This window comes from Staurois parvus, unplaced genomic scaffold, assembly GCF_062004578.1.
Source record: "Staurois parvus isolate SC_StPar_1 unplaced genomic scaffold, SC_StPar_1.0 ptg000365l, whole genome shotgun sequence".
Taxonomy (NCBI): domain Eukaryota; kingdom Metazoa; phylum Chordata; class Amphibia; order Anura; family Ranidae; genus Staurois; species Staurois parvus.
In genome coordinates, this window is record NW_028318161.1 from 234751 (window position 1) to 262467 (window position 27717).

General features: G+C 43.8%; 1 protein-coding gene and 1 long non-coding RNA gene across 2 annotated transcripts in view; one reads left to right on the forward strand and one right to left on the reverse strand.

Moving 5' to 3' along the window:
* LAS1L (LAS1 like ribosome biogenesis factor) overlaps positions 1 to 27717 on the forward strand; it is a 133590-nt gene that overhangs the window by 26269 nt on the left and 79604 nt on the right. The window contains exons 4-6 of the mRNA XM_089685177.1: positions 3659 to 3740; positions 4609 to 4767; positions 23284 to 23330. Of these exons, the coding sequence (XP_089541303.1) occupies positions 3659 to 3740; positions 4609 to 4767; positions 23284 to 23330 (288 nt within the window). The remainder of the gene's footprint in view (positions 1 to 3658; positions 3741 to 4608; positions 4768 to 23283; positions 23331 to 27717) is intronic.
* On the reverse strand, positions 4554 to 27427 carry LOC149456252 (uncharacterized). Its single transcript, XR_016313905.1, has 3 exons — positions 26751 to 27427; positions 17923 to 18013; positions 4554 to 4734 (listed from the first exon to the last, which is right to left on the reverse strand). It is a non-coding gene; the product is annotated as an uncharacterized LOC149456252 (long non-coding RNA).

Below are 27717 nucleotides of genomic sequence, written 5' to 3' on the forward strand. Positions count from 1 at the left end.
AAGTGTCACTCCCTAGAACGCAGGGTCTTGGTGCCCCCCAGTGTGAAAAGGTCTCTATGGTGGTGGAGGAGATCGTCCAGCATAACTCAGGGGCTGTTGTGGTGCTTTCCGATTTCCGCGGAGGTCACTACGGATGCCAGCGCCAGGGGCTGGGGAGCCCACCTGGGAAATTTGGTGACTCAGGGGGAATGGTCCTTAGGGCAGAAGGACAAATCCTCGAATTGGAAGGAATTGAGGGCAGTGTGGGAGGCTCTGCACTCCTTCCAGGCGGGGGTCACGGGCCAGCACGTGCGTGTCCTGACGGACAATGCCACGGCAGTGGCTTATATTAACAGGCAGGGAGGGACGCGGAGCAAGGCCCTCGGGGCCTTAGCGGCGACACTGTTGTCCTGGGCAGAGCTGAATTTGGCGTCCCTGTCTGCGATACACTTAAAGGGGGAGCTGAACCAGAAGGCAGACTTCCTGAGCAGGACTCGGCTCAGGGAGTCGGAATGGGCCTTGAACCCCGATGTCTTTCAGGAGATTGTGCGAAGGTGGGGATCCCCGGATGTGGACCTTTTTTGCCTCCGGAAGGAACAACAAGGTCCCAAATTTCTTCTCTCTATCCCGCTGGGACGGGTCCAGAGCGGTGGACGCATTAGGTCAGAGGTGGGACTACCGGCTTTGTTATGCCTTTCCCCCGGTTCCTTTGCTCCCCCTGGTCCTGAGGAAATTCAGGACAGAGGGGACCTCGTTAATCCTGATAGCTCCCTTCTGGCCGCGGCGGGCGTGGTTTGCGACCCTGAAGAGTTTGGCCTCTCGTCCACCCTGGGAGCTGCCACCAAGAGTGGATTTGTTGACACAGGGGCCGGTTCTTTGCCCCAGCGTAGGAAGATTGCGGTTAACGGCCTGGTTTCTGAGCAGCAGCTCCTCTTAGAGAAGGGGTTCTCGCCTAGGGTGGTGGCGACATTACTGGCCAGTAGGAAGGAGGAGACCCAGGCCATTTATGGTAGGGTCTGGGGTTGCTTTACAGCCTGGTGTGACCGGACAGCTGTGGCAACCCATAGTTTGGTTTCTGTGTTGGAATTCCTGCAGGCGGGAGCGGACAAGGGATTGTCTGTCAGCACGCTCAAGGGCCAGGTCTCGGCCCTCAGTGTGTTCTTGGAGACGCCCCTGGCCAGGGAGGCGTTGGTGAGTAGGTTTTTCAAAGCTCTGGTGAGGCAGAGGCCTCCGAGGTCCAGACCATTTCCGGTGTGGGATTTGGCCAAGGTGCTCGGGGGGATGACTAGGGCTCCGTTCGAGCCCTTGGAGTCCTGTCTGATAGGTGAGCTCACCATTAAGACGGCTTTTCTGGTGGCGATTACCACGGCGAGGAGGGTGTGTGAGATGGAGGCCCTCTCGATCAGAACACCCTATCTCCGTATTTTTTCAGACAGGATCGTTTTCAGACCAGACCCGTCCTTCATTCCGAAGGTAGCTCGGAGTTTCCAGAGGGAACAGGACATTGTCCTTCCCTCATTTTTTCCTGACCCGGTGGGGGTAGATCAGGAGAGGTATCATTGTTTAGATGTCAGAAGGTGCGTTCTCCAGTATCTAGAGAAATCTAGGGAGTTCAGAAGCACCGAATCCCTTTTTGTTTTTTTTAAGGGGGCTAGAAGAGGCAAGAAGGCGTCTAGAAGGACGCTGGCCAGCTGGCTGCGGCTGGCGATTACAGGAGCATATCAGGCAGAAGGCCTGGAGGTCCCGGAGGGTATCAAGGCACATTCCACCCGAGCTGTGGCGGCTACCCAGGCAGAGTTAGCAGGGGTTTCCCCAGGGCAGATTTGCAGAGCGGCAACATGGTCCAGCTATGACACATTTGCCAAGCATTACAGACTGGACCTGGTCTCGGTGCAGGAGCAGGACTTTGGTCGTAAGGTCTTACAAGCAGTTAGCCCGCCCGAAGGGTGAGTACTCGCTTATCCTCTCAGAGTGCTGGCCTGAAAGACGGTAGGGGAAAAACCAAGTTACACTTACGGTAACGTCTTTTCCAGGAGTCTTTCAGGCCAGCACCGGTTTCCCACCCGCTGTTGATATTGGTTATGTGAAGATGGCTTATTATGATTATGTTGTCTCGCATTGTGTCTCCCCAGATGACCGGAGGATGCTTGGAGAACTGAGGTCAGAGGGGAGTGGAGCTTTTTTATTGTAGGTGGAGGTGTTTCCTCAGATGGGGAGGAGCCGAGGTCTCTCAGAGTGCTGGCCTGAAAGACTCCTGGAAAAGACGTTACCGTAAGTGTAACTTGGTTTTTTTTTTTTGTTTTTTTTTCATTAAAATTCAAGTGTAATTTTTTTTCACAAAATTGTGAATTGTTTGAAAAACTGCCGCACAAATACCCTGTGACATAAAAAAAATTGCAAAACCCACCAATGTATTCTCTGCTTTAAAAACCATATATACTTTTTGTGGGTTCTAAGACCTTTTTTAGAACAAAATACTGATTGTAATTTGGGAACTAAAAGTGCCAGAAATGATTTGGTCTTCAAGTTTTTAACCGCTAGCCTACAGGGCACTTATACCCCCTTCCTGCCCAGGCCAATTTCCAGCTTTCAGCGCTGTGACACTTTGAATAAAAATTGCGCGGTCATACAACATTGTACCCATATGAAATTTTTATCATTTTTTTTTGTGACAGAGCTTTCTTTTGGTGGTATTTAATCACCTCTGGGTTTTTTATTTTTTCTTAAACTGAAAACCACTGAAAACAAAACGTTTTTGTTATAAAATTTTGTAAATAAGTGATTTTTCTCCTTCACTGATATGCGCTAATGAGGCTGCAGTGGTGGGCACTGATAGGTGGCACTGATGAGGAGGCACTGGTAGGTGGCACTGATGGGCATTGACAGGCATCACTGATGGGCACTGAAAGGCAGCACTGATATATGGCACTGATAGGCGGCACTGGCAGTACTGATATGTGGCACTGATTGGCATTGATAGGTGGCACTGATGAGTGACACTGAAAGGCAGCTCAGATGGGCACTGATATGTGGCATTGATGTGCACTGGTAGGCACTGATATGTGGCACTGGCACGAGGCACTGATGGACACTGATAGGTGGCACTGCTGGGGCTACACTGATCATCAGTGCCCTGATGATCATTGTTCATGTCCCTCCACGGAAAGCCGATCACTGGCTCTCCTCTTGAGTTGTCAGCATGATAGGTCGAGAGGAGAGAAATGCCGATAACCGGCATTTCCCTGTTTACATGTGATCAGCTGTAATTGGACACATCTGATCACATGACCGAGTCGACATCTTCGGCTCTTTCCGTGATCGGTGATCCGCTTTGTCCAAGGGACACAGCGCACTGCCGATCGCCATGCATGCGCGGTGAGAATGGGAGGACGTCATATGACGTCTTCCCAGAACGAGAGAACCACCTTGCGCCCGTCATTGCACTATATGGCGGATGGGAGGTGGTTAAAGAGAGATTGATTTGCTGATGGGTATATAGGAACCCTCACTTTAAAGGAATTTTTCACAACTGCCTAAAACTTTTATACAGTGATTATATACACTTATATATTGAGAATGCTTAGATCTTATTTGAAGTGGTTATTTATGAATAGGAAATGTTGGCTTATAGTTGAGCTTTCTATGCTGTGTATCACCTGACAATGTATTTGTTTTTCAGCTGAATATTCCTGAGTGGGTGGTAAACCTTCGGCACAGTGCCACTCATGGAAAGATGCCCAAATTGAGCATGTGTCGGAAAGGTGAGCATTGTCTTTGTTTAGGCTGTTGGTTTATTTTGGGCAGCCATGGTAACGTTTGTTCTTTAAAGCCTCATGGACACCGACTAAAATGTTCTGGCAGAAAAAATCCAGCCTATTTGGAACAAATTCATATGCCCATGTGCATTAGGTTTAGTAATGCTCTGTTTAACTTCCTAGGCATGGATGGAACTATGTAAATATTCTGCTTTTGTAGACAGAGATGCAAGGGTCTTCTAGCTGTGTTAACTCTGCATTGCCACACTTAATGATTCTATCGAAATATATTGTCCTTCGCACTGGTTCCCTGTACTTGTGGTATAGTTAAATGATAGCATTAGTTCTTTGGAACAGACCATCTATAATCCCTGTTTGTGTAAGGTATAGTTTGTGTTAAACACGTGTGAGCTTGAAACCAAAAGATCAAAAATGAAAAGTTGTGCTTACAAGATATCTTTCACTATTCTCTGTTTACATAGCACCCAGAACTGCTATACACACTTTTCATACTATATTCACGTGGATTTAAATTGGATTAATTGAATAAATTCCATTTCATGTTCTTTGTTTTTATTGGGTCATTGCTTCTCTTCTAAAACTTTCATGGCATAGCAGATGAGACCATTATAGGGATCCTGGTCATAATTTACAAATGTGTTGCTGTATAGGATGAAAAGTGTTTTGTGATGGAGGCTTTTGTTTTCTAACAGTTCTGTCTTTTGAGACCATATTGGAGACAAACATAATGAAATAACCAACCATTACATCAAATTTGCTCAGTAAAAGCAGTATTTTTTATTATTTATGGTGGAAATATTTTATATATTGTCCACTTTTTGTTTCACTAAATGCATGTCCTATTTCGATTCAGGCTGGGACTTTGTTATGGAATGGCTAAGGCGTGAATATTGGTCTCGCCAGTTGGGTAACTCTTCAAACTCTCAGTGGGTATCGGAAGATGAGGATTCAGAAGACATGGAGGATGTGCTTCCGCCGCCTTCAATAAAAGAACAAAAAGAAACCATTACTGGTTAGTAAGTTCCTGGGGACTAGTGTACTGCTCATATTTGTGTTTTCTTTTGTTTTCCATCTGCAAAAGGAAGGGCAAAAGTTTCAAAAGCTAGTTGTCTGGTAAACATAGATCTTTTAGATCTAGTCTACTAAATTACTGTCAGAAATGGACTGGCCAGCAATAGTGGGACTCACCTGCCTTATGAGCTGCAGTACCAGGGCTGGCCAGCGGGTGCTCCCAGCAATCAGAGACTCAACCTTGCAGCCAGTCAAACACCTGGAACTAATTATACTGGTGTATTTAAGGGACATTCAGACCTGCAGACTCTGCCTTGGTGTTGTGTTTTTCCTGGGCCCTGTATCTTGTTCCTGCATCCTGCTCCTGTTCCTGTCTTGTTGCTGACCCGGCTTGATTCTGACCTCTGCTGACTTCTCCTGTTCTGATCCCTGGCTTGTGATCCCGACCATTCTCTGCCTGACCCCCTGTACCTACCTGCCTGTTAGTTGCTGTACCCTGCTTGTGACCTGACTATTCTCCGCTTGCTCCCCCTGTACCTACCTGCCCGATTGATATTGACCCGGCCTGCCTGACGACGCTTGCACTGTATGTACTGTTATCTGTGGGTGGTTGGTTTGGTTTGTTTGCACTGTGTTATGTTTTAGTATTGCACTGCGTTTATGTTTGTATTGTTAGTGTTAATAAATTGTTTATAACTTATCTGAAGTCTGCGTTTCCCTGTGTCAGTCACACACCTCTGGTCATACCCGGGAGCCCTGACAATTACCTTGTGTAAGGTCAATGAGTGGTTCTTCCACCTGTCAATATCCTCTCTTATATCAAATGGTGGGGAATGGAACATTATGATTGTGCACTATGACTAAAAACGTCAGGTGCTGTGTTTTTGCTTTTTGTCTCTTAGGTTACTTTGCAGTAAAACAAGCAAGCAGAAACTTCTGTAGTATGTTAATGTATTTTTACCAGACAAGAATGCTGTACATACAAACTACTTAAAATTGTATGAAAACAATATACGACATAGAGTATTACAAATATGCATTAAAAAACACCCATACACAGGTTATTTATCCTTCCTAGCAAATGAGCATTGACAATGGTCAGTATGCTAAAGGGACACATTAAAATGTTACTTAGCTTGAGTTATAGTTTGTGATTTTGTGTTATCCTCAGGTGAAGTCTCTTCGCCATTTTTACTTTTTGACCTTATGGAGTCCCCTTCCTCCTTTTGGACTTCCAGACGTTATGGAGCCTTCCTTCTTACCAGGACCACTTCTATACTCCTTAAAGCAGAGCTCCACCCAAAAGGGGATGTTCCGCTTTAAGGCCTCCTCCCCAGCTCCTGTTTGTGAAGTGGAGCTTTTGGGAAGGAGAGGGTGGTTTCCCGATTTTTGACAGGTACCTGCTCCCACTTCCATTCCGCCCACCTGTGTGATCAGAAGTTCTCTTTCCCCATCCTCCAGCAGTCTTCTGGGTTACGTGACCGGTTTCAGAAGACTGCCTCTCGTGTATGCGCAGTGAGCACCCAGCTGTGAAGCCACAAACTGTCACAGCCAGGTGCCCATAGTAAAGATGCTGGGGGGAGAGAGCGACACAGGGTGCAAACGGCTGGGCCAAGCACAGTGCTAGAATGCAGGACAGGTGAGTGGCTGTTTATTAAAAGTCAGCTACAACAATTTAATTCTTATATAGGCGACTGGAGCTCTGCTTTAAGTCTGTTCTTCTGCATATCATTGTGTTCTCATCTCTCCTCCCCCCCTTCCATTTTTTTTCCAATATCCCTTCCGATTTAGCTTGCCTTCATGACCCACTTAGGTAGGTTAATTAGTATTTAAATAGAGGAAGCCCAGCTTCTGAATTCAGGATGGTAGCTAAAATGTATTATTCCACATAATTTTGCTATACAAAAATCACTAAAATAGCTATGGCAGCACAGTTGCCCTGTGTTTAGTCTTACAGATGCAACATTGAATATTTCTAGTGGTATTCACTTTGACTGGTTGAGATATACAGCAGCATATTAGCAAAAATTAGCCAAAATTCAGCTGTGTATCACAAGGCTTTGTGTTGTACACATATATATCCTGCATGTACAATGATAGCAGTAAGAAAAAAAATTAGCCAAGTATATAGCTAGATATGCATGATCATGATCATTGGATGCGTGAGAACTGCAAAAAAATGCAATTTGAAAAAAGAAATGAGTATGTCCATTTGTAGAGTGCAGGAAGGAGTTCCCATGGAATTATACAGTGTTGAAAGATTCATACTGTCCCATGTTCCTTCATAGCTTGAAAAACTGTGTGGTTTAAGCCTCCATATATCGTGAAAATATGTAGATATCTTTGTCCTTTCTGGATAAACATCATGGCAAATGTATTATGAAGTACCGTAATACTGGCTAATGACCTAGCCGTTTCCCAGGAAATAGATTCTCAGGCCGTTGAAACTTGATTGTCATGTTGTAGATGTAGAGTGGATTATTCACACAGTTCTCATTGGGGTAATGATCAGACCTCATATCAAGAGTATTCCTTGTGCAGAGTTCCCACCGGATCATAAAGCATATCGCATGGCGCAATAACATGGCCGCTCTCACCAGTCCATGGTGTTATCCACGTGGGATGTTGCTTCCGGGTGTGATGATGTCCGTACATTACACTGACGCGTTTCGTCCGCTAATCAGTGCAGACTTCTTCATAATAGGGAGGAGACAGTGAAGACTGCTTAAATACCCTGTATCTTAATTGGGAATAATGTACAGCTCCCCCTAGTGATCAAAAGTCGTCATGACTCATTCAAAAATTAAAAGTGTCAGTATATCAGAGTAAATAATCCACCCTAATGGAAAAAATATTTTAACATGGCAAATATTCAGAATTACTCAATTGCAATCCAAGAATACCTTGAAATTAAGTTCAATATTTAAACCTTTTGGAACCAAAGTTTCAAGAGTGTATATCCAGAATTGTTCTTTCTGTAATAATGTCAAAATCACCTCGTCTTGGGGAGATGTTAAGGGAAAAGATACCTTTTTTACCTTTTAAAGCCATCAATTTGTCCATTATGGACTTCTTTAAAATGTTGAGCTAATGGATGTTCTATTCCATTTTCTTTAGGTTTATGTTTAGATTTATTATCTCTAAGATGTTCACCTATGCAAATTCTTAATTGACGGTTTGTTTTCCCTATATAGTTTTTTACATGGACATTCAATCATATATATGACCTTGGAACTAGAGCAGATAATGAAATTACGGATATTGTAAGATTTAGTTCTCCCAGAGTTTAGAAAGTTCTTTGTTTTGTCTACATGGGGGCAAATTTATCAATGTCCACATGGAAACATACCAGATAGTGTAGGTTGTTCAGTTAGCCAGTTACTTGATATTGGTTTTCTATAATCTGATCTTACTAGTAGGTCATTTAAATTGGCTGCCCTACGTGCCACCATTGAAGATTTTTCTCCCACCATATTAGCTATAATGTAATTAGCTGTCAGTACATGCCAGTGCTTTAGCATTGTATTTTTTACATCTTGCCATTGTTGTCCAAATTTAGTAATGAACTGAATAGGTCCTTTTGAATTTTGAAGTTTGATCTTGTATCCTTGTGTCAAGTAGTGTTTCTCTATGGGCTTGTATTGCTCTCCCTTTTGCTTTTCTAAGTGTTCTATGGGGATATCCTCTATCTCTAAAATGTTTATACATAGATGTAGCTTCATTTTGAAATTGTGTTATATTTGAGCAGTTTCTCCTAATTCGGAGGAATTGTCCAATTTCCTTGTTTTAAAGTTATTGGATGATGACTTGTAGCATGTAGCAAAGTGTTTGCTGCTGTTTCTTTTCTAAAAGTTTGGGTAACTAAATGATCATATTCGTTAGTTATAAGGTCAAGAAAGGGAATTTCAATTTTACTGTAATTACATGTCAGGTAAATATTCCTGTTGTTCAAATTTAGGTCCTTAATAAATTCAATAAGTTGGTCCTCTGATCCTTTCCATAATGTTAATACATCATCAATAAATCTGGTTGCTAACACGATCCACGGCCGAGGCCTCAGGCACCCCGACCTCCAAGATGGCGCCGACACCTCTCTTCTCCTCATCCCCCCTGAGCACGGAGCTTCCAGAAGGTGGGCAGGTAAGCCCTCGGGGCTCTTTCTCCTCCTGGGGATCCTGGTATGAGACCACAGGGGTCCCGCAGCCCTTCTCCAGCATCTATGTTCTGAGGATGGCTGGGATCTGCAGTCCTACGTACGATCCCTGCACACTTACATTAAATCTCTTCCTACCAAGGCTGATTTTGAACAGTGTGTGAAACGTGTTGAAACTACGTACAAACAAGAAATTTCTGCTCTTAAACGAGATATTTGTATGCGTATGAAAGAGATGGAGAAAACCGCTGACGGTCTAAATAACGCCTTACAATCCCACGAATACAACAGCTCCTGTACCAACAAGATGACATTGAGAATAGAAACCGCCGTAACAATATCTGGATTTAGGGGCATACCAGAATCCATTGAATTTAAAGATTTAGCCGCGGCGGTTACCGCTATCTTCAAACAACTACTACAATAACCTAAATACACCTATATTGAGTTAGACCGTGTACATCGCACATTGGTCCCCAGAAATCCTGATCCATCTTTCGTCCATGACACTTTGCGCAGAGTTCACTACTTCAAGGTCAAGGACTCCGTTGTGTGCAGCTAGCTTGCAGGACACCATCCTATTCAACGAAGAGCCGGTGATGCTCCTCTCCGACCTTTCCCGCCAGACCCTGGCCATGCATAGGGCTCTGCGCTCTCTCACTCAGATGTTGTAGGAAAGGCATATTCGCTACCAATGGCGGTTCCCGTTTCAACTTCGCGCTTCACAGAATGGTAAATCTTCCCAATGCCACACTCTCGGAGACTTGCCCACATTCCCCGGTGTGTTCGAGTTACCTCAGGTGTCCCTACCGAACTGGCCCTTCCAGCTCCTGACCCCAGGCCTTCCATTTCCCTTTTCCTGGCAGCGGTCCAATCGAAGGAAGAAGAAGCGTTCCAGGTCCTCCTCCTTGAGGATCCCGGAAGGATGATCCTCTGTCCGCGTAATTTGGGAAGTTTTCCCCTTTCTTACAGGTTTTATGCCCTCTGTTGGTTAGACCTGTGAATTATGTATTTGTGCCTGTTGCCTTTTGGGCCCTCGGGCTATGGCTCGGGACGGGCTCCTAGGTGCCGTCGCCTGTGGTGGCGGGCTGGGGTGCCTCGGGCCATGGCCTCGGGGGCCCTGGGCCCTCCCACCACTTACCTCATTTACACCATGTTAGTGTCGGTTTATGCTTATGTTTATGTCTCTTTGCAGGAGGGGGATGTTTTTTTTTTTTTTTTTTTTTTCCCCCCCCCCCCCCCCCCCAATACCTGTTTGAGGGGCCAGATGCTCTATCATTTCCATAGGCATGGATCACAGATCTTGCTCCTTCAGGAGACTCCTTTTCGCTCCGATGGTATCCCAGTCCTCCGCAATCAGTGGTATCATAGCACTAATCCGCAGGCCAGGTCTAGGGGGGTGTCCGTGGCTTTTCATCATACCTTTTGACCTGGAGGTCTTGGACTCACTAATAGATCCAGCTAGGCGCTACCTCTTTCTCAAATTAAATTTCCAAGATTTTGTTTTTACGGTGGCAAACATTTACGCTTTCAATCAAGATCAGCCACAGTTCTTGCAACGGTCCTTTCTAAGCTGTCTGATTTTGGGGGCCCCTGTCTCATTGTTGGAAGGGACTTTAACATAGCTCTATCTCCAGACTTAGACACTTCTACAGGTAGATCTTCTCTCCCTTCATCGGTCTTATCCCATATTAAGTCACGCTTGCATGAGTTACACTTAGTGGACGTTTGGCGTATCCAACACCCCTCGGAGTGAGACTATAGTTATTCTGCAGCTCACGCGTCATACAGTCGTATTGACTATTTCTTTGTGTCAGTCTTTTTTTAGATTGTCCGACTTTGTCCTCTCTCGATCATTTCTTATGGTCTGACTATGCCCCAATCCACCTTAGGATTCAGGACTGACCATCTTTGCGTCACTTTTCTTGGAGCTTGAACGATACTCTGCTCAAAGATACTTTGTGGGTCGCAGAGGTCAAGCAGACTATTCAACACTTTGTTCTTGATCACTCCTTGGACACAACTGGCCCTCTCCATCAATGGGAGACCCTCAAATGTGTTCTTAGAGGGGTTCTTATTAAACATGGCTCTAGTTTAAAAAAGGCTTGAACAAAGGAGATGCGCCGTTTATTTTCCCTCATTGCACGACTGGAATCTTCTCACAAAAGCACGTTGGACCGGAGACTTGCTGTGGACTTAGCTAATGCTCGCAGAGATTTACTCTAACTTTTAGATTGTTCCTCTCTTGTTGCACGAGACAAAGCCCGCAACACTCACTACTCCTTAGCGAATAAATGTGGCCAACATCTGGTGCGTGTACTCCACCCCCGCCCATCCCGTTGTCCGATCCAGCACATCAAGGCGCCTGACAATACTAAAATCTACCACAATAGGGGAATTTCATCCGCGTTTGAGCGTTACTATTCTCACCTTTTATAATCTACCTTTGGTCCATCCTGATGCTCCTATCGCTTCCTCTCTTCAGGCTATGTCCCAATACATTTCAGAGACTGCATTGCCTGTTCTAGATGCCCGGGATGCATTAGACCTAGAGGAGCCCTTTTTCGACTATGGAAGTTCTCGGGACCATCAAGGCCCTGCAAACTGGTAAGTGCCCGGGTCTGGATGGGTTTACTCCGGTTTTACAAAACCTTTGCTGTCCCACTAGCTCCACTTCTGGCCCTGCTTTTGGCCCAGGCTGTTAATATCATCGATGATCTGAACATGCCTTCATCAGCCTTTTTGTCCACCAACATTTCGCTTATCCCTAAGCTGGGTAAAGACCCTTCTCTTTGCGAAAGCTATAGCCCAATCTCTCTACTTTAATTTAGACGTTAAGCTTTTCGCTAAGCTTCTGGCGTTCCCTCTCTCCCCTTTTCTACCAACTCTGATTCACCGTGACCAGGTCGGCTTTGTCTCAGGTCGCGAAGCTAGGGTTAATACTTCTTCACTCTTTCCCATTTCAAATGGGACTAGACACGGCTGTCCCCTTTCGCCTCTTCTTTTTGTTTTAGTAATGGAACCTCTCGCGAGAGCCATACGAGTGAATTACTCAATTTTAGGCATCCACACTACCTCTGCATATCACAAACTGTCTCTATATGCAGATGATCTTTTAGTTTACGTCCAACAACCACTTATTTCACTCCCCAGTCTTTTTCATGAATTCCACAGATTTGGTCTCTTCAGTAACTTCAAACATAATATCTCTAAATTGGAGGCCTCGAATATATCTTTGCCTGCCCATGTGTTGGCGAACTTACGCTCCAATTTCTCTTTTCAATGGCGACCAAAGGCTATTACATATTTGGGGATTATGATTCCTGCCAACCTTTCTGCTCTGTATTCCCTTAATTACTTACCCTTGCTTTCTCGTATCCGAAAAGATCTGGCTTCATGGGGCGCTTCGACTCTACCCTGGTTTGGCCATATCAACACCCTCAAAATGGATATCTTACCTAATTTACTATATGTTTTCCAGACTGTGCCAATCGTTGTCCCTAAGAGTTTCTTCCTTTCCCTACGTTCTCTTTCTTTTAGATTTATTTGGCACCAAGGGTTCTCAAGGCTAAAATACAGGGTACTTACCTGAAATCTGGAGACTGAGTGGGTTTACCAGACTTTGAGCTACATTAAAGAGCTACATTGCTAGCCCAGATGCTTGAATGGTTTCCCAGACCCTTCCGTAAAGCCTCTTGTATAATTGAACAAGATTTGTCTCCGGTTGACCTGAAGGCTTTGCTATGGGGTTATAGCCGGTACCACCGGTGTTTTCCCGGCCTGTCCCCATTGACTATGGCTGTACTACGATTGTAGTATCAACGGGGCATTGTTGCTCTCTCATCTTCTGATCCTTCTCCCTTATCACCCCTATTTGATAACCCTGCTCTTCCTCAAAGGTTGGGCTCTACTACCTTATGTCCCTTTTACGCGTGCCTTATGGCCCACGGCTCGAGACTTTATTTGCCCTCAATCGGGTCTTCCGCTCCTTCAGGGTGGGCCTAGGGATTGGTTGACCACTTTACATCTATCCTCCATTTTGCAGACACCTATACGCTTCCTCCTACATGCATCATCCACTCACTGAGTTTGAGCGACTGTGCTCCCTCCCTGAATTGCCAAGACATGTCCTAACCTCCCTATATAAAGATTTACACAATGCTCTTCATTCTGAACTCCCTCCCTACACCAAGGCGTGGGCTCGAGACCTAGGTAGGGAAATATCGGCGGAAGACTGGTCCGCGTCATTCCACTTCACTCATAAATCGTCTGTTTATTGTTATTCACAAGAAAGAACTTTAAGCGCCTTTCTCGATGGTACAGGGACCCCCTCACCTTACACAAAATATTTCCTTCCACAACTAATCTCTGCTGGCTCTGTACTAAAGTTGTTGGTACACAGCTCCATATTTGGTGAAATTGTGACCTAATAAAAGCTTTCTGGCGACATGTTTTTGCTGTATAAGATCTTTAGTGAATCCTTGGCCCCTTCGCCGGAAATTGCCCTCCTTTCTATATTACCGGGTTCGCTGGCTGCGCAGGGGAAAAATTTGCTGCACTTCTTTCTATCTCTGGCCCGCCAATTTATACCTCTTTTGAAAAACTGCCACTCCTCCTCCGATTCCTCTGTGGGTCTCTGTGCTTAATGATACCATGCGTATTGAGGAAATGCTGCCATTCGCCAATGATACCTATGACAAACATAAGCTGTTGTGGTCTGTCTGGCTCCATTTCTCCTCCTCCTCGTTTCTCCGAGATTTGTGTTCCCCTGTCGTGCCTTAATGGAGTTGAGCCCCTTCCCCCCCGATTTCTTTTCCATTCTAGTATGTTCACTGGTGTGGCCCTGAGTACCGTATTGAGGTTCGGTCGGTGGGGTCCACCTTGTCTTTGCTGTGTACGTCTCCCGACCCGCTTTCTTCTTTTTCCTTCACTAGCTTTACTACTGATGTCCCCCCCCCCCCCCCCCTCTACTTCTTCTTCTTCTCCTTCTCCCTGCTCCCTCCTCCCTGCTCCCTCCTCCTCCCCCTTCTCCCCCTCCCCCTTTCTTCTTCCTTCTTCTTCCTTCTTCCTTCCTTTTCTTTTCTTCTCCTTCCTTTTCTTTTCTTCTCCTTCCTTTTCTTTTCTTCTCCTTCCTTTTCTTTTCTTCTTCTTCCTTTTCTTTTCTTCTTTGTTTGTGTATATATTCTTGGTTATACAGCGTTCTCCTTTTGCTGCAAACATCTTATCTGGGGATGCCTCTCCCGTATCTATGTTTTTGCCTATCTCCGTGATTTATTTATGTTATTGATCCCCATATCCTGATGTTATGTGGACTCATTTTTCTTCATCCTCATGGATCATAGACATATTTGTATTGGTTTTTTCTTTTTTTTTGTATGCCCATTTCCTTGGCTCTGTTCTCATTATTTACTTGCTATATACTGTTTATTTTGATACAAAATTTAATAAAGACAAATTAGCCTTTAAATATGTTGAAAGTTAAAAATTTCCATGGGGTGCTCCTGCTTTTGCACTTGATTGTACACTTTTGACTAATTGTATGGATATATAAGGAATTCATTATCCAGTTTGCAATCTTTTTAAAGGACCACTGAATTTTTTGAGGGATTTATATGAATATTTTGTTGCAAAAAAAGTGTGGGTTTTTTTTACATTTGTGGTCATCACACTTTGCTCCTTGAGAAGACACAAACTAGGCAATGTAGATGTCTGCAGTAAGCTGATTTGGTATGAGTATAAAAAGCAAGCAGAGTTTTATTCTTGTAGCATCTCATTTTTTTTTTGGGGGGGGGGGGGTAAAGAACAGTGTAGTTTGTGCTGATTAGTTATTCTTTTATAAAATTGCTATTGCTTTTTCTAAATACTAGAGGCATGTGTATTCTTACTAGAACCTTGGTGTGCTGTATATTTTTCCAGATTGCGTAGTAATCCTGTGTAAAACTTTTAAAGATAAATTATGTGCAGCAAAGTGATGATACCACTGCTACCTTTATATAATATCTAGGTTTGCAAAGGTGTTTCTTGTAGCTTTTGAGGGTCATATTTCAGTGAATTGTTTTGTGCCTGCACGCAAGTTCAGCTTTAAGGCTAGGTTCACACTGTTGTTGGTTTGGGACTGTGTGTAAATTGCACACATTCTCACATCCACCGGCCTTTTGCAGAAATACGGAGATGCCATTCTTAACATCTTCCTCACTCATCAGAAAATGCAGCATGCACTTCGGGTGGGTGACCCTGGTTCCAAAGCATCATGCAGTTCCATTCAGTCGTGTTTAAAAAAAAAATAAATAAATAAAAAAAAGGTCAGGGACTTTTTTTTTCCCTGTGGGAAATGCAGGTACAGCAGCCCAGTCACATGACCACCTTCAACAGTGTGAACCTAGACTTGCTTAGGAGGCTACTTTTTATTAAAAGCAGATACATCTCTTGGAAAAATTTAATTTCAAACCCAAAACCCTTTGAAAGAAGCTTAACCTACCTTAAGTGTGCGTGTTTTCTAAGTTTCAGTGATTGTATGAAGTACCACCGTAGAGTAATAGTGAAAGGGGCCCTCTCTTCTCATACAGGTGAGGTCCCAGGAAGTGCACAGCAGCTACTAAAGATGCAGCAAAGAGTGAAAATGATGTATTGTGATAAAAGGATTGGTGCATGGTACTTGAGGGTTACAATTTTAAGAGAATGTTTTCTAAAGGATGTTTTAAATCTTAGGTCAAAATGTAGTCTCCTATTTTCATTTCCACATTGTGTTTTGTTATTTCTATCCTACTTCTGTTCTGAATAATCTTGAAGTTTGCAGACAACAAGGTACCATGGAATATATAGTCCTTAGAAATTGACAGTAAAGAGCAGGGGGGAAGCTGCAAAGCATGCAGGGAATCCTGGAAGTTGTGGACATAGATGGCCAGCAGACAGGCAGCACTCAAAAAATGAAAGGAGATTTTTCACGTAAGCTTATATTGTAAAAAATTATCGATTTGTTAGTTTTGCTATTACAATGATGATCTTATAAAAAAGTGCATGCATTGACTATGGAACTCATTTAACTTTATAATGCCATAAATGCATTTTCAATTAAGACCTATCATAATGATGTTGAATTGAAGAGGGTTAGTGGAAACGTTGAGACCAGAAGGCATCCTCTTTGGCTACTGCTCTTGAGGCCCGTTCACAATTCATGCATCTGGAATCACTCCAGATCACCCTAAAATCGTGGCACAAGATTTTAGGTGCCATTAAAAATGATGTGGTTTTTTATGTTGAAAAATAGCACAACACTCCACTCCGGAAAAGGTAGACCATTCAAGTGAATGAAGTCAAAAACAATTTGTCCATGGGACTTTTTTGGAGGCCATAAAACACCAAAATATAAAATATAAAGAACATCAACTTTACTAAAGCACATACAAATAAAATAGATTAAAAACAAAGAAAATGCATCATTGACAATTTTTTTTTTTTTTTTTTTTTTAATTTTTCACACATCACTACATAGTTGGAGAAATTCTTCGTAAAGAAATCCATCAATAATTGTAGCAGTCGTGGAAGAAAAATGGAATACATCATAAATCTTGACGCGTTTCGTGAATCATGGTTCACGTCATCAGGAGTTTGATGTTATTGACATGGTGTAATGCAGCATGGTAAACAGTGTCGAGAAAAAAAAAAGTGTTCTCAACACCAGACTATAACCACAACTGGGAAGTTTGTCCTGGGGGTTGTGATGACTGGGAAGAAAGCCCAATGCTACCCCAGGAGGTGGAGGCAAATGGGCATGTATGACTGTAGCACAGAAAAGGTGAACTTGCCAATTCTTAATTCATGGAATACACCAGCAGAACAAGTGCACTCAGTAGAAAGACCTGGTAGCAAATGAGCCTCCTGGGGTGGTACCGTTGGGCTTTCACCCCCCTGTCCTCACAACCCCCAGGACAGACTTCCCAGTTGTGGTTATCCTCTGCTTCTGAGAACACTCAGTCAGAACAGTCCTGATGAATTTTGGTGTTTTCTGACCTCGAAAATAATCCCATGGGCAATTTCTTTTTGACTTCTTTGTCAGTATTTGGACTGGAGAAATGTATGCCTGTGTACTAGACCTAACGACTTTCTATATTTATTCAAGTGAATGGGCTACCCTATGCACAAAACTCAGGGGGGGAAAAAAAGGGTGCTGGAATGAGTGTTCCTGCTATGTAAAGTGTGAATGGGGCCTTGGAGACAAATATACACTTGTGTTTTTGTTTTTTTATCCCTGAGTATGGGTTTTGGATGAACTCTAGCAATTGACCGCTAGGTGGCAGGATGTAACCATTGAAATGAAACATACAGGGGTGGAGAAAACCAGCATCAGATGAAAATAGGATTTACCATATATTTGATTTCCATTATAAATAATTCTGCAGTGGTGTTTGGATGCCAGTGAGAAGTGTATATCAGCACTTTTATATGTGGACTTTAAAAAAAGCGTGTGGCCCCTATGCGTTCCCATTATGCTAGATGGTTTTAGATTAGCAGGTACAGGAAACGTCAGAATTATTTTTCTTTCTCAATTGAGGGACACAGGAATTCAGATATGGCCAGATGATAGTGCCACCTACAGGAAGTGTGGACACTAAAAAATTGAAGGTCAGTCTAAGAATTAACCCATTACTTGACATGCTTAAGTGTATTGCTGATGTCCTACCTAGGAGATCTAAGATATACCAATCACTCTGCACCTATCATTTGTCACCATGTTACTAAACTGCTGTGTTATATTACGAATTATATTATTGATAGAAACTTCTTAAGACATAGCACTACTCCTAATAAATATATTCAATTAAAATTCCTGTTTTGGAAATCCTACAAAAAATAAAAATTACCCAGCAATAAAAACTGAATTCATAAAATTAATGATAAAATCAAAGTTTTAAAATGTGATCTGTAATAACCTTTAAAGTGTTACTAAACCCACAACAGTAAAATCAGTCTGTATATGCAGTAAAGCATGCTTTTTATACTCACTGTGGAACCTAAGGGGTTAATCCTCTGCATTGTGTAAAAGACTGATGCTGTCTTCTCTGATCCTCCCCTTTGTCTGCTGTCCCCAATCCATCTGTTGATAGAACAGAGCCTTGAGGGCAAGCTGCACGTGTTCACTTTGGTGTGTATTGCTAGAGCGTTTTTTTTCTTTTCTTGGGAGGGTGCATGTGATCAGCACAGGGCCAATCGGTTCTGTCCACAGAGGGTCAGGGGCCCTGCAGCCTCATGGACAATTGGGGGAGAATGAAAACCACTCCTACAAGCTTTAACCACTTCTCTGCTGGACACTGATAGAAGTCACAAGACTGCTATATACTGCCGATGAGAAAATGTATTTAGCAGTTTATATTTACTTAAATAGTTGCATTTCTATGTACTGTGGGAGACCAGATATAGTAAGTGAAGTAAAACCAAAGTATCTAAAGTCAGCGCTCCCTACTAGTGTAAAAATAAGCAGCTTGCAAATACAGGTTAATATACACCTCTCTTCACGTGCACTCTAAATAAAATTGCAGAGCTATAAGGTCACATAAATAGTCCAAAAATGACAGTCCCATCAACTTGACAAATCAATAATTTGTGTGTATTCCCTTTGTGCAATATTTGTGTTTGTTTGGTGTGCTCTGTTTCCTCCAATAAAAATCAGACTATCCACCACTGGATGTCAGAAGAATTGCCAACTCACCACAAATATATACTGGCCTGATATAAAGTGCATCAGCCTTAATTTTGCCGATTAAGGTTTTTTCCCAGTAAGTCTTGCCTAGGAAACTTTTTTCTTTTCATCCCTTTGATGAGAGCATCAAGGGTGCTGCTTTGGGTCTTTCCATGTTCATTATATTGGCTGGTCTTTCCCACCTATTTTATCCTAGGTTTTTTATTGTGACCTGTTCTTTCTAGGGGTTGTCAAAATTTCTTCCTCGCCACATCAGGTTGTGTGTCTTCTCTTCACAGCAATTGGTTATGATTTAATCTGTGCTGAGGTTTTTGGTTGATAGCCTTCTCACTAGTTCAGCTTCAGTGGACTTTTCTTTTGGGTCTTGAGCATCAGGTTGATTCTCTGTGTCTTCCCTCTGGTCATCTTGGCAGATTCCCCTTTCTGGTAGAGGGCTTGTTCTCATCTGATTTTATATTTAGTTTTTGGTCTTTCAGGCAGCTCATGAGCTAGATGCAGGCTCCAGTTCTATCACTAGGCCTGTTAACCAAGACAGTATTTCAAAGTGTGTTCCTCAATGGAATTCAAGAAAATGACTGAGTGCAATTAGAATCTTTTCTGTGCTTATTTTCTAAAGTGAAAAGCGTCTATTGCTTTAGTAAGTCAACTCTGGGATTGAACTGCACTGTGCAGGAGGGCTTATTCTCAAGATCTGGTATCCTTAGGGCTTATGCACACTTCACTTCTTCCCAAACGCCCCTATAGTATTAGACAGGTGTTTTAATGAGCTTTGTATGGGCATTTTACAAGCGTTAAAAACACTCCCCAAATGCTCTATGCTAGGTTTTGAAGCTTTTTATAGGCGTTTTACAAGTTTTAAAACTGCAGCACAAACGCCTCTAATGAACTTAATGGTATTAACACCTCGCAGACACCTAGGTGTTTGAGGAGTGTCACCATAGACTTAAATAGGAGGCGTTGAAGGGCTTCAACTCCTTCTGACATGAGGCGTCAATTTTATCGCAACACTAATGCTTCAATGTGAACAGCACTGTGTGCTGCCATGTGTCTAATTTTCATAGGCGTTTGAGGAGCATTAAAAACGCCCCTCAAGCGCCTGCTAGGCTAGTGTGTACTGAGCCTTAGCCTTCTTAAGATCATGCAAAAAGGTAAAGTGATGTCAGGGTTACTAGGTGTATGTTTATATTAAATCATGAAACGTTTGATAAAAGAAAAATTAAGAAAACCAGACTGTACAAAATGCATTCAAAACAATCATGGTGTTCCATCACATTCAAACATTTCAAGTGCCTTAATCCAAGAAAGCATTACATTAGTGTAGAGCAGTTTAGAGCAATACACTAACAGGACCAGCTATATTTTTAACGTGCTAAGGCAGCAAGAGCAGAAATGACCTCAGCAGCACCTCCTAAAAGCTTTGAACCGGAGTTGACCTAGTGAGACTGCTAATACAAATCCTAATCCAAAATTTTATCTAGGACAAGGTCTACTGGTGATAGGCCAGGGACCGCCAGCCAGTCTACTCATTGCCTCTCAAATGTTCTTGGGCAACCTCATTGGTAAAATACATTTTTCTTCTAGTCTTAGGGTGTGTGTATATGTGTGTTTATTTTATGTTTACTTTATATTTTCTTATTTTTTAAATGTTATATTCCTAAGATCCTGCAGTTCTGTCAGTTTTCTTCTGGGTCTGGTAACTGCCATTGAGTAGCCACTAATTATGTAATTTAGGATTTGCATTGTCCCTGTCAGCAGGCTGCATTTTTGACATCTGTAAGGTGACTGTGGGTGTACACTATCCTATGCATGGGTCACAGGCAGTGTGCACTGAATGCAAAAAGGAATCCGGTTTTAAGGCAGAGACTTTGCTGGTCTTTTCCACAAAAAGCTTTACCTTTTAGTAAACTTTTTCCTATGCACTTTAGTTTGGCTTTAAAAAGTAATCTTATAACAACATATTATTTATTATTATTATAAAGTATTTACATATAGCGCCAACAGTTTGCTCAGCGCTGTACATTATAATGGGAGACAGTACATGAGACAGTACAGTAACAATACAATACATGAGGGGTTCGAGGGCCCTGCTCCTTGGAGCTTACAATCTAGGAGGGATATGAAATCAATCAGTGAGCCATCATTAAAAAAACAAATGGAACACAATCTGAGTCCACTTAGTTTATCGTAATCTGTGTTCTTTATCTAGTGCAGCCAGATTCCAGAGAGCGGTTTACATATGGTATGGGTGTGGCTACTTCCTTTTATCTGCAAGTGAGAATCAAACTTTCAAGGCCATTTTGAATTTGATCTATTATCACTTTGAAACTTCTAGGCTGGCTTCATACCCTTGTGGGTTTTTTTCTGATGCATTTTCCATTTAAATAAATGGAGACTTATCTACACACGTTATAACTTACAGTAAAAGCGTGTTATGATGCACATCAGCACACATTAGTACAACGTGGTACATGTTAAAATACGTATTAATGTGTTTCTATTGATTTTGGTTGAAAATGCAACAGGCAAAAAACACAGATACAAAAGTGTAAGTCCAGCGTAGCAATAGTGTAAAGTGGGTAGATAAATTCCTCCATTTTAGAGAATTAGAGCTGGTTGCAGTTTTAAAACTGGCAAATTTCAATAATCAAAGCTGAACTTCGGGTTCTGCAGATATTGTGTAAATATATTCATCATGTGTATTCTTAAATCTTGGTGTGCTTTGTGTATTTCTTCCAGATCTGTGCAGTATTCCAGTGTAAAATTGTTCCTCTGCTCATAAAGGCCTGTCACTGCTGCTCTCTCGATGTTAGAGGGTGACTGGTCCTTTATACCCCCCCTGTAGTTTTCTTTAGTCAGTCTGTAGTGGGTGGAGCCAGCTGGGCCCCCTTTTAGTCCTCATGCACACTGGACTTTTTTTTACAGCTGCTGTTTTTGGCTTTTGGAGTGGGGTTTTTTTTTTTCTTTTCCCTACAGCCCGTTAACTCCCCAGCATGTTATCCTATATGTCCATGCTCACACAGGCTTTAATCAGCGTTTCTTGACTGGAAAAAACCCCCAGAACTCGTTTCTAGAGGAGTTTTTATATCTGTAAAATGCGGCAAACTGCCTTTTTGGGGCGTTCTTTTGAGAAAAATTTTTTTTCTTGTGTAAAAAAAACGCAAATGTGGAAAAGCGTGGCTAATCTCTAATGAAAAAAACGCTAAACTGCAGAAAAACGTACGTTTTTAATGTGACTTTATACAGCTACCAGCTGTTTTAAAACACTCAGTGTGCATGAGGACTTAGAACTCTGCACAGGCTGTGTACAGCAAAGTGATGATGATGAAGATTACTTTTAAACATAAATGGACTGTGTAGCAATTTTTTTTTCCATAAAAGTTATGTTTTGCAAGCATGCATTTATACATTATTATTATAATACAGTATTTCCCACAAGCCAAAGTCCTAGGTGTCACTCTAGACTCAAACCTGTCCTTCCAACCCCATGTCCAATCGTTGGCAAACTCATGCAGGCTCCACCTACGCAACATCTCCAAAATACGTACATTCCTAACCCCAGACACTACTAAACAACTCATTCACTCCCTCATTATCTCACGTCTGGACTACTGCAACTCCATTCTCACCGGCCTACTTCATCACAGACTATCCCTGCTTCAGTCTATCCTGAACTCAGCGGCCAGACTCATCCACCTTACCAACCGCTCCGCTTCTGCCATCCCCCTCTGTCATTCCCTCCACCGATTGCCCAACGCATTAAATTCAAACTACTAACACAGACATACAAAGCCATTCATAACGCTGCCCCAAACTACCTCACCGACCTGATACCCAAATACCACCCTACCCGTAATCTTCGCTCTTCACAAGACCACCTACTTTCTAGCTCCCTGGTCTCCACCTCCCACACCCGTCTGCAGGATTTCTCCAGGACTTCCCCGTCCTCTGGAACTCACTACCCCAATCCACCAGACTGTCACCTACCCTCCTCACCTTTAGGCGCACCCTGAAAACCCTTCTCTTCAGGGAAGCCTACCCTGCCCTCACCTAATCGCTGATCTCCTACCACTCCATCCCCCACAGCCACTTCCTCCTGTACCACTATCCCCTCCCTCCTAGATTGTAAGCTCGAAAGAGCAGGGCCCTTGACCCCCTTGTGTTTTGTTTTGTTACTGTATTGTCTCATGTTCTGTCCCCCACTATAATGTACAGCGCTGAGCAAACCTTTTAGCGCTATATAAATACTGATACATGATTAAAAACGGAATATAGATTTGGGTTCACTTGGAAAATCTGGGTTTTCTGTCTGATTTTTGAATAGTTTCCATAATGAATCCCCGGCAGTACATTCAAAACCTTTTTGCAAACTCAATTACATAGCAGTGTAAAATATCGTATTGTTTAAATATGTTGGTGTAGAGTAATCTTCACACATGGATTTTACCTGTTGAGACTAGCCCTCAGTGGCCACTTTTTTCGGTATGTATTGTATCGTGTTGAATATTGATTTTCTGGGGGAATTTCCTTGCTCACTACTTCTGCTCTTAATTCTGTGCTGTGTTTACTCTGTATTGGTCTGGATTGCATTATCAGGAAGCTGCTGTTGTAAGAAAATCTATTTTGCGCATTCTCTTCTAGATAACGTGTGATATTTTATTTTCCCACAGGGAAACTCAGAGAGGCTTTTCGCTCCTATACAAGTGAACAGTTCAAGGTACTGACACAAATTTTCTTCTCTAAGCACCAGCTAATGTTTAATAGGTATTGAGCAACTAGTAGTCCTAAGTTGTGACTGCTTTTTATACAACCATGGATAAATTTGATGGTACCCTTCACCTCATTAAAATAATGCTTCTTTTTTTCTGAAAAGTGAAAAAATGAAACGTAATTGTCTCATGCATACTTACATGCCTTGGGTGTGTTGTACGAAAAAGTAAAGTGTGAAACAAAATAGATATATTATTGCTTATTCTACAAAGATATTCCAGAATTGTCTTGATAGTTTTGTTTTTACCCCTAAAATATGAAAAATAATAGTGATATTTCTAACCATGTCCTGTAATTAGTATCACACGTTTTCAGTTTTGTTTTATGCTAAGCAGTCTATTTAATTTGAATATATTGTATTTTTTGACCTGTATTTTTATCAATGAATACAAGCTTTCACTGATTTGCTTGAGGAGGAAATTGTGATGTCATCAGCCCACCTTGGCCGATCAGAGGAAATATTAATTGATGATAAAAATACATGCTTCTCCTGATTGGCTCTGAAGCACACAACATGGCTTTTAATTCTGGCAGTAGATGGGAAAATCACTTGTACTGCTGACGGAAGACTGCACTACTTAGTGTATGCTAATACTACAGCAGTATGTTACAGTGCGCATACAGTGGACACATTATTATGTAATAGAAATAGTTTGTTTGGATCAGCTCAGCCAAAACAAACTACCGTATTTTTTGCTCCATAAGACGCACTCTTTTCCCCCCAAAAAAGGGGGGAAAATGTCAGTGCTTCATATGGAGCGGCTGGTCCGGTATTTCTGCCGCCGTCACCGTATCAGAATACCGGGCCGGCTGCTCAGCTCTTCTCTGCGGTAGGACCTTACCTGTTCCTCGGTCCAGTGCTGTGCAGTCTTCCCGCGCCGGCAACTTTAGTGTGCGCGCGAAGCGCTGTGCTTTGTGAATGGTCCGGCGTCTTCTGGGACACATGACAGTTCCCAGAAGACGCCGGGCCATTCACAAAGCGCAACGCTTCTCGCACACCATCAGTGGGCTCCCGGCACAGGCGGGTGCCCGCACTAAAGAGAGGACAACTCCGCGGAAGTGGGAGCGGGTACCTGTCAAATTCAGGTACCCACTCCCCCTCCCTCCCCAAAAGTCCGAAGTCTCTTGGTCATGCCCTGTACTGTCTGCAGTCTCTGGTCATCCCCTGTACTGTCTGCAGTCTCTGGTCATCCCCTGTACTGTCTGCAGTCTCTGGTCATCCCCTGTACTGTCTGCAGTCTCTGGTCATCCCCTGTACTGTCTGCAGTCTCTGGTCATCCCCTGTACTGTCTGCAGTCTCTGGTCATCCCCTGTACTGTCTGCAGTCTCTGGTCATCCCCTGTACTGTCTGCAGTCTCTGGTCATCCCCTGTACTGTCTGCAGTCTCTGGTCATCCCCTGTACTGTCTGCAGTCTCTGGTCATCCCCTGTACTGTCTGCAGTCTCTGGTCATCCCCTGTACTGTCTGCAGTCTCTGGTCATCTCCTGTAGTGTGCTCGCTGTCTCTGGTCATCTCCTGTAGTGTGCTCGCTGTCTCTGGTCATCTCCTGTAGTGTGCTCGCTGTCTCTGGTCATCTTCTGTAGTGTGCTCGCTGTCTCTGGTCATCTCCTGTAGTGTGCTCGCAGTCTCTGGTCATCTCCTGTAGTGTGCTCGCAGTCTCTGGTCATCTCCTGTAGTGTGCTCGCAGTCTCTGGTCATCTCCTGTAGTGTGTCCGCAGTCTCTGGTCATCTCCTGTAGTGTGTCCGCAGTCTCTGGTCATCTCCTGTAGTGTGTCCGCAGTCTCTGGTCATCTCCTGTAGTGTGTCCGCAGTCTCTGGTCATCTCCTGTAGTGTGTCCGCAGTCTCTGGTCATCTCCTGTAGTGTGTCCGCAGTCTCTGGTCATCTCCTGTAGTGTGTCCGCAGTCTCTGGTCATCTCCTGTAGTGTGTCCGCAGTCTCTGGTCATCTCCTGTAGTGTGTCCGCAGTCTCTGGTCATCTCCTGTAGTGTGTCCGCAGTCTCTGGTCATCTCCTGTAGTGTGTCCGCAGTCTCTGGTCATCTCCTGTAGTGTGTCCGCAGTCTCTGGTCATCTCCTGTAGTGTGTCCGCAGTCTCTGGTCATCTCCTGTAGTGTGTCCGCAGTCTCTGGTCATCTCCTGTAGTGTGTCCGCAGTCTCTGGTCATCTCCTGTAGTGTGTCCGCAGTCTCTGGTCATCTCCTGTAGTGTCTCCGCAGTCTCTGGTCATCTCCTGTAGTGTCTCCGCAGTCTCTGGTCATCTCCTGTAGTGTGTCCGCAGTCTCTGGTCATCTCCTGTAGTGTGTCCGCAGTCTCTGGTCATCTCCTGTAGTGTGTCCGCAGTCTCTGGTCATCTCCTGTAGTGTGTCCGCAGTCTCTGGTCATCTCCTGTAGTGTGTCCGCAGTCTCTGGTCATCTCCTGTAGTGTGTCCGCAGTCTCTGGTCATCTCCTGTAGTGTGTCCGCAGTCTCTGGTCATCTCCTGTAGTGTGCACGCAGTCTCTGGTCATCTCCTGTAGTGTGTCCGCAGTCTCTGGTCATCTCCTGTAGTGTGTCCGCAGTCTCTGGTCATCTCCTGTAGTGTGTCCGCAGTCTCTGGTCATCTCCTGTAGTGTGTCCGCAGTCTCTGGTCATCTCCTGTAGTGTGTCCGCAGTCTCTGGTCATCTCCTGTAGTGTGTCCGCAGTCTCTGGTCATCTCCTGTAGTGTGTCCGCAGTCTCTGGTCATCTCCTGTAGTGTGTCCGCAGTCTCTGGTCATCTCCTGTAGTGTGTCCGCAGTCTCTGGTCATCTCCTGTAGTGTGTCCGCAGTCTCTGGTCATCTCCTGTAGTGTGTCCGCAGTCTCTGGTCATCTCCTGTAGTGTGTCCGCAGTCTCTGGTCATCTCCTGTAGTGTGTCTGCAGTCCATTGGTTCAGAATATTTTTTTCTTGTTTTTCTCCTCTAAAACCTAGGCGCGTCTCATGGAGCGAAAAATACTGTGTTTTTTTTAAATGGTAGTAATTCCAGAATTAACACATTCATGATGGAGTGTAAAACAAATCTTAATGCCTGAACACAGTTTTGCAACTTTGATGTGTTTGTAAAACTGTACATTTCCCAAAGTGTCTTCCAGGACAGCTACATGAGAGATACTGGCTCTGCCCTCTACAGGATACACAATAATGAGAAGTTAAAAACCCCTCCTTCTCCCTCTTCCTCAGTAAATTTTGTGTTTCCAACCCTCCAAGTGAACACATCGCTAGTCCTTTTTTTTTATTTTTCTATCCTATGCGGGTAATTGTTATCTGTCAAGTTCATTTTTCCTGACTAGCCTGCTTGTGGGTATGGCCTTGGGAAGTGTGTTTAGGCACGCAGATGGATTTAATCTCTTTACCTGTATCTTGCGCCCCTGATCTGTGGATCGACTCCAGAAGCTCCTCATGGTCCCAGACAGTGGTCTTCCCAGGCAGACCGGATGGCTGTCAGCGGAGGCTGGAATAGTGTGAGCATTTGCAGGTCCCCATTGCCGTTGTTTTCCCTCCTGGCAGTCCTCGTAGTTCATCTCCCAGGTTCCTCCAAGATGGCGGCAGTGCGTCATTTTTGGTTGTACCAAGATGGCAGTGCAGGTACTTCCGGCGTCACGATGACGCAATTCTAGTCTATGGAGACGCCGCGGCACCATTTTTAAACAGAGGAGGTGTTGGTAGTACATTGGAAGAGGCTGATTTTGCTTGGGGAAAAGAACACTGGTGCCAGACAGTTCTGGATAACATCGCAATGGCCTCCAACATTCAGCATACACGAAGGTGATGCTGTGGAGCCAAAAGCGGACCCCCCCTAAGGCTAAGCTGGCTGGCCAGCCAGGCACCTCCATTGAAGGGTCCAAGCCCCCGGCTACTGAGGAAGCTCATAGATCCAGGAAGAGATGTGGTAGCTGGGGCTCCAAGCTCTCAGATTCATACACTAAAATGATTTGCGAGAAATGTATTTTATCTGTTGCTGGTTCTGATTCTGTCTCCTTCATTAAGAACCTTATGCTTTCTGTGCGGGAAGAAATCTTTTCCTCTTTGCGCTCTGTAAGGTCTGTGGTTTCTGAAGAACCTTCTACGTACCAGGCTGCTACCCTTCCTAGTGAACACACTCCCATTGTTTTCCTGTCCTTAGATATGCATATTTCTCTTGCAGTGTCCGATTCAGAAAGAGGATGGGTCTCCCTGGTCTTCTGGGGAAGTGAGTTTAGAGGAGGGGTACGGAGATGCACAAGAGGGTTACAACAGGAGATTTTGCGGTGGAAGAGACAGATCAGTTGCCGAAGGCAATTTATACATCTCAGCAGATCTTGGAAGATTTGCCTCCTCAGT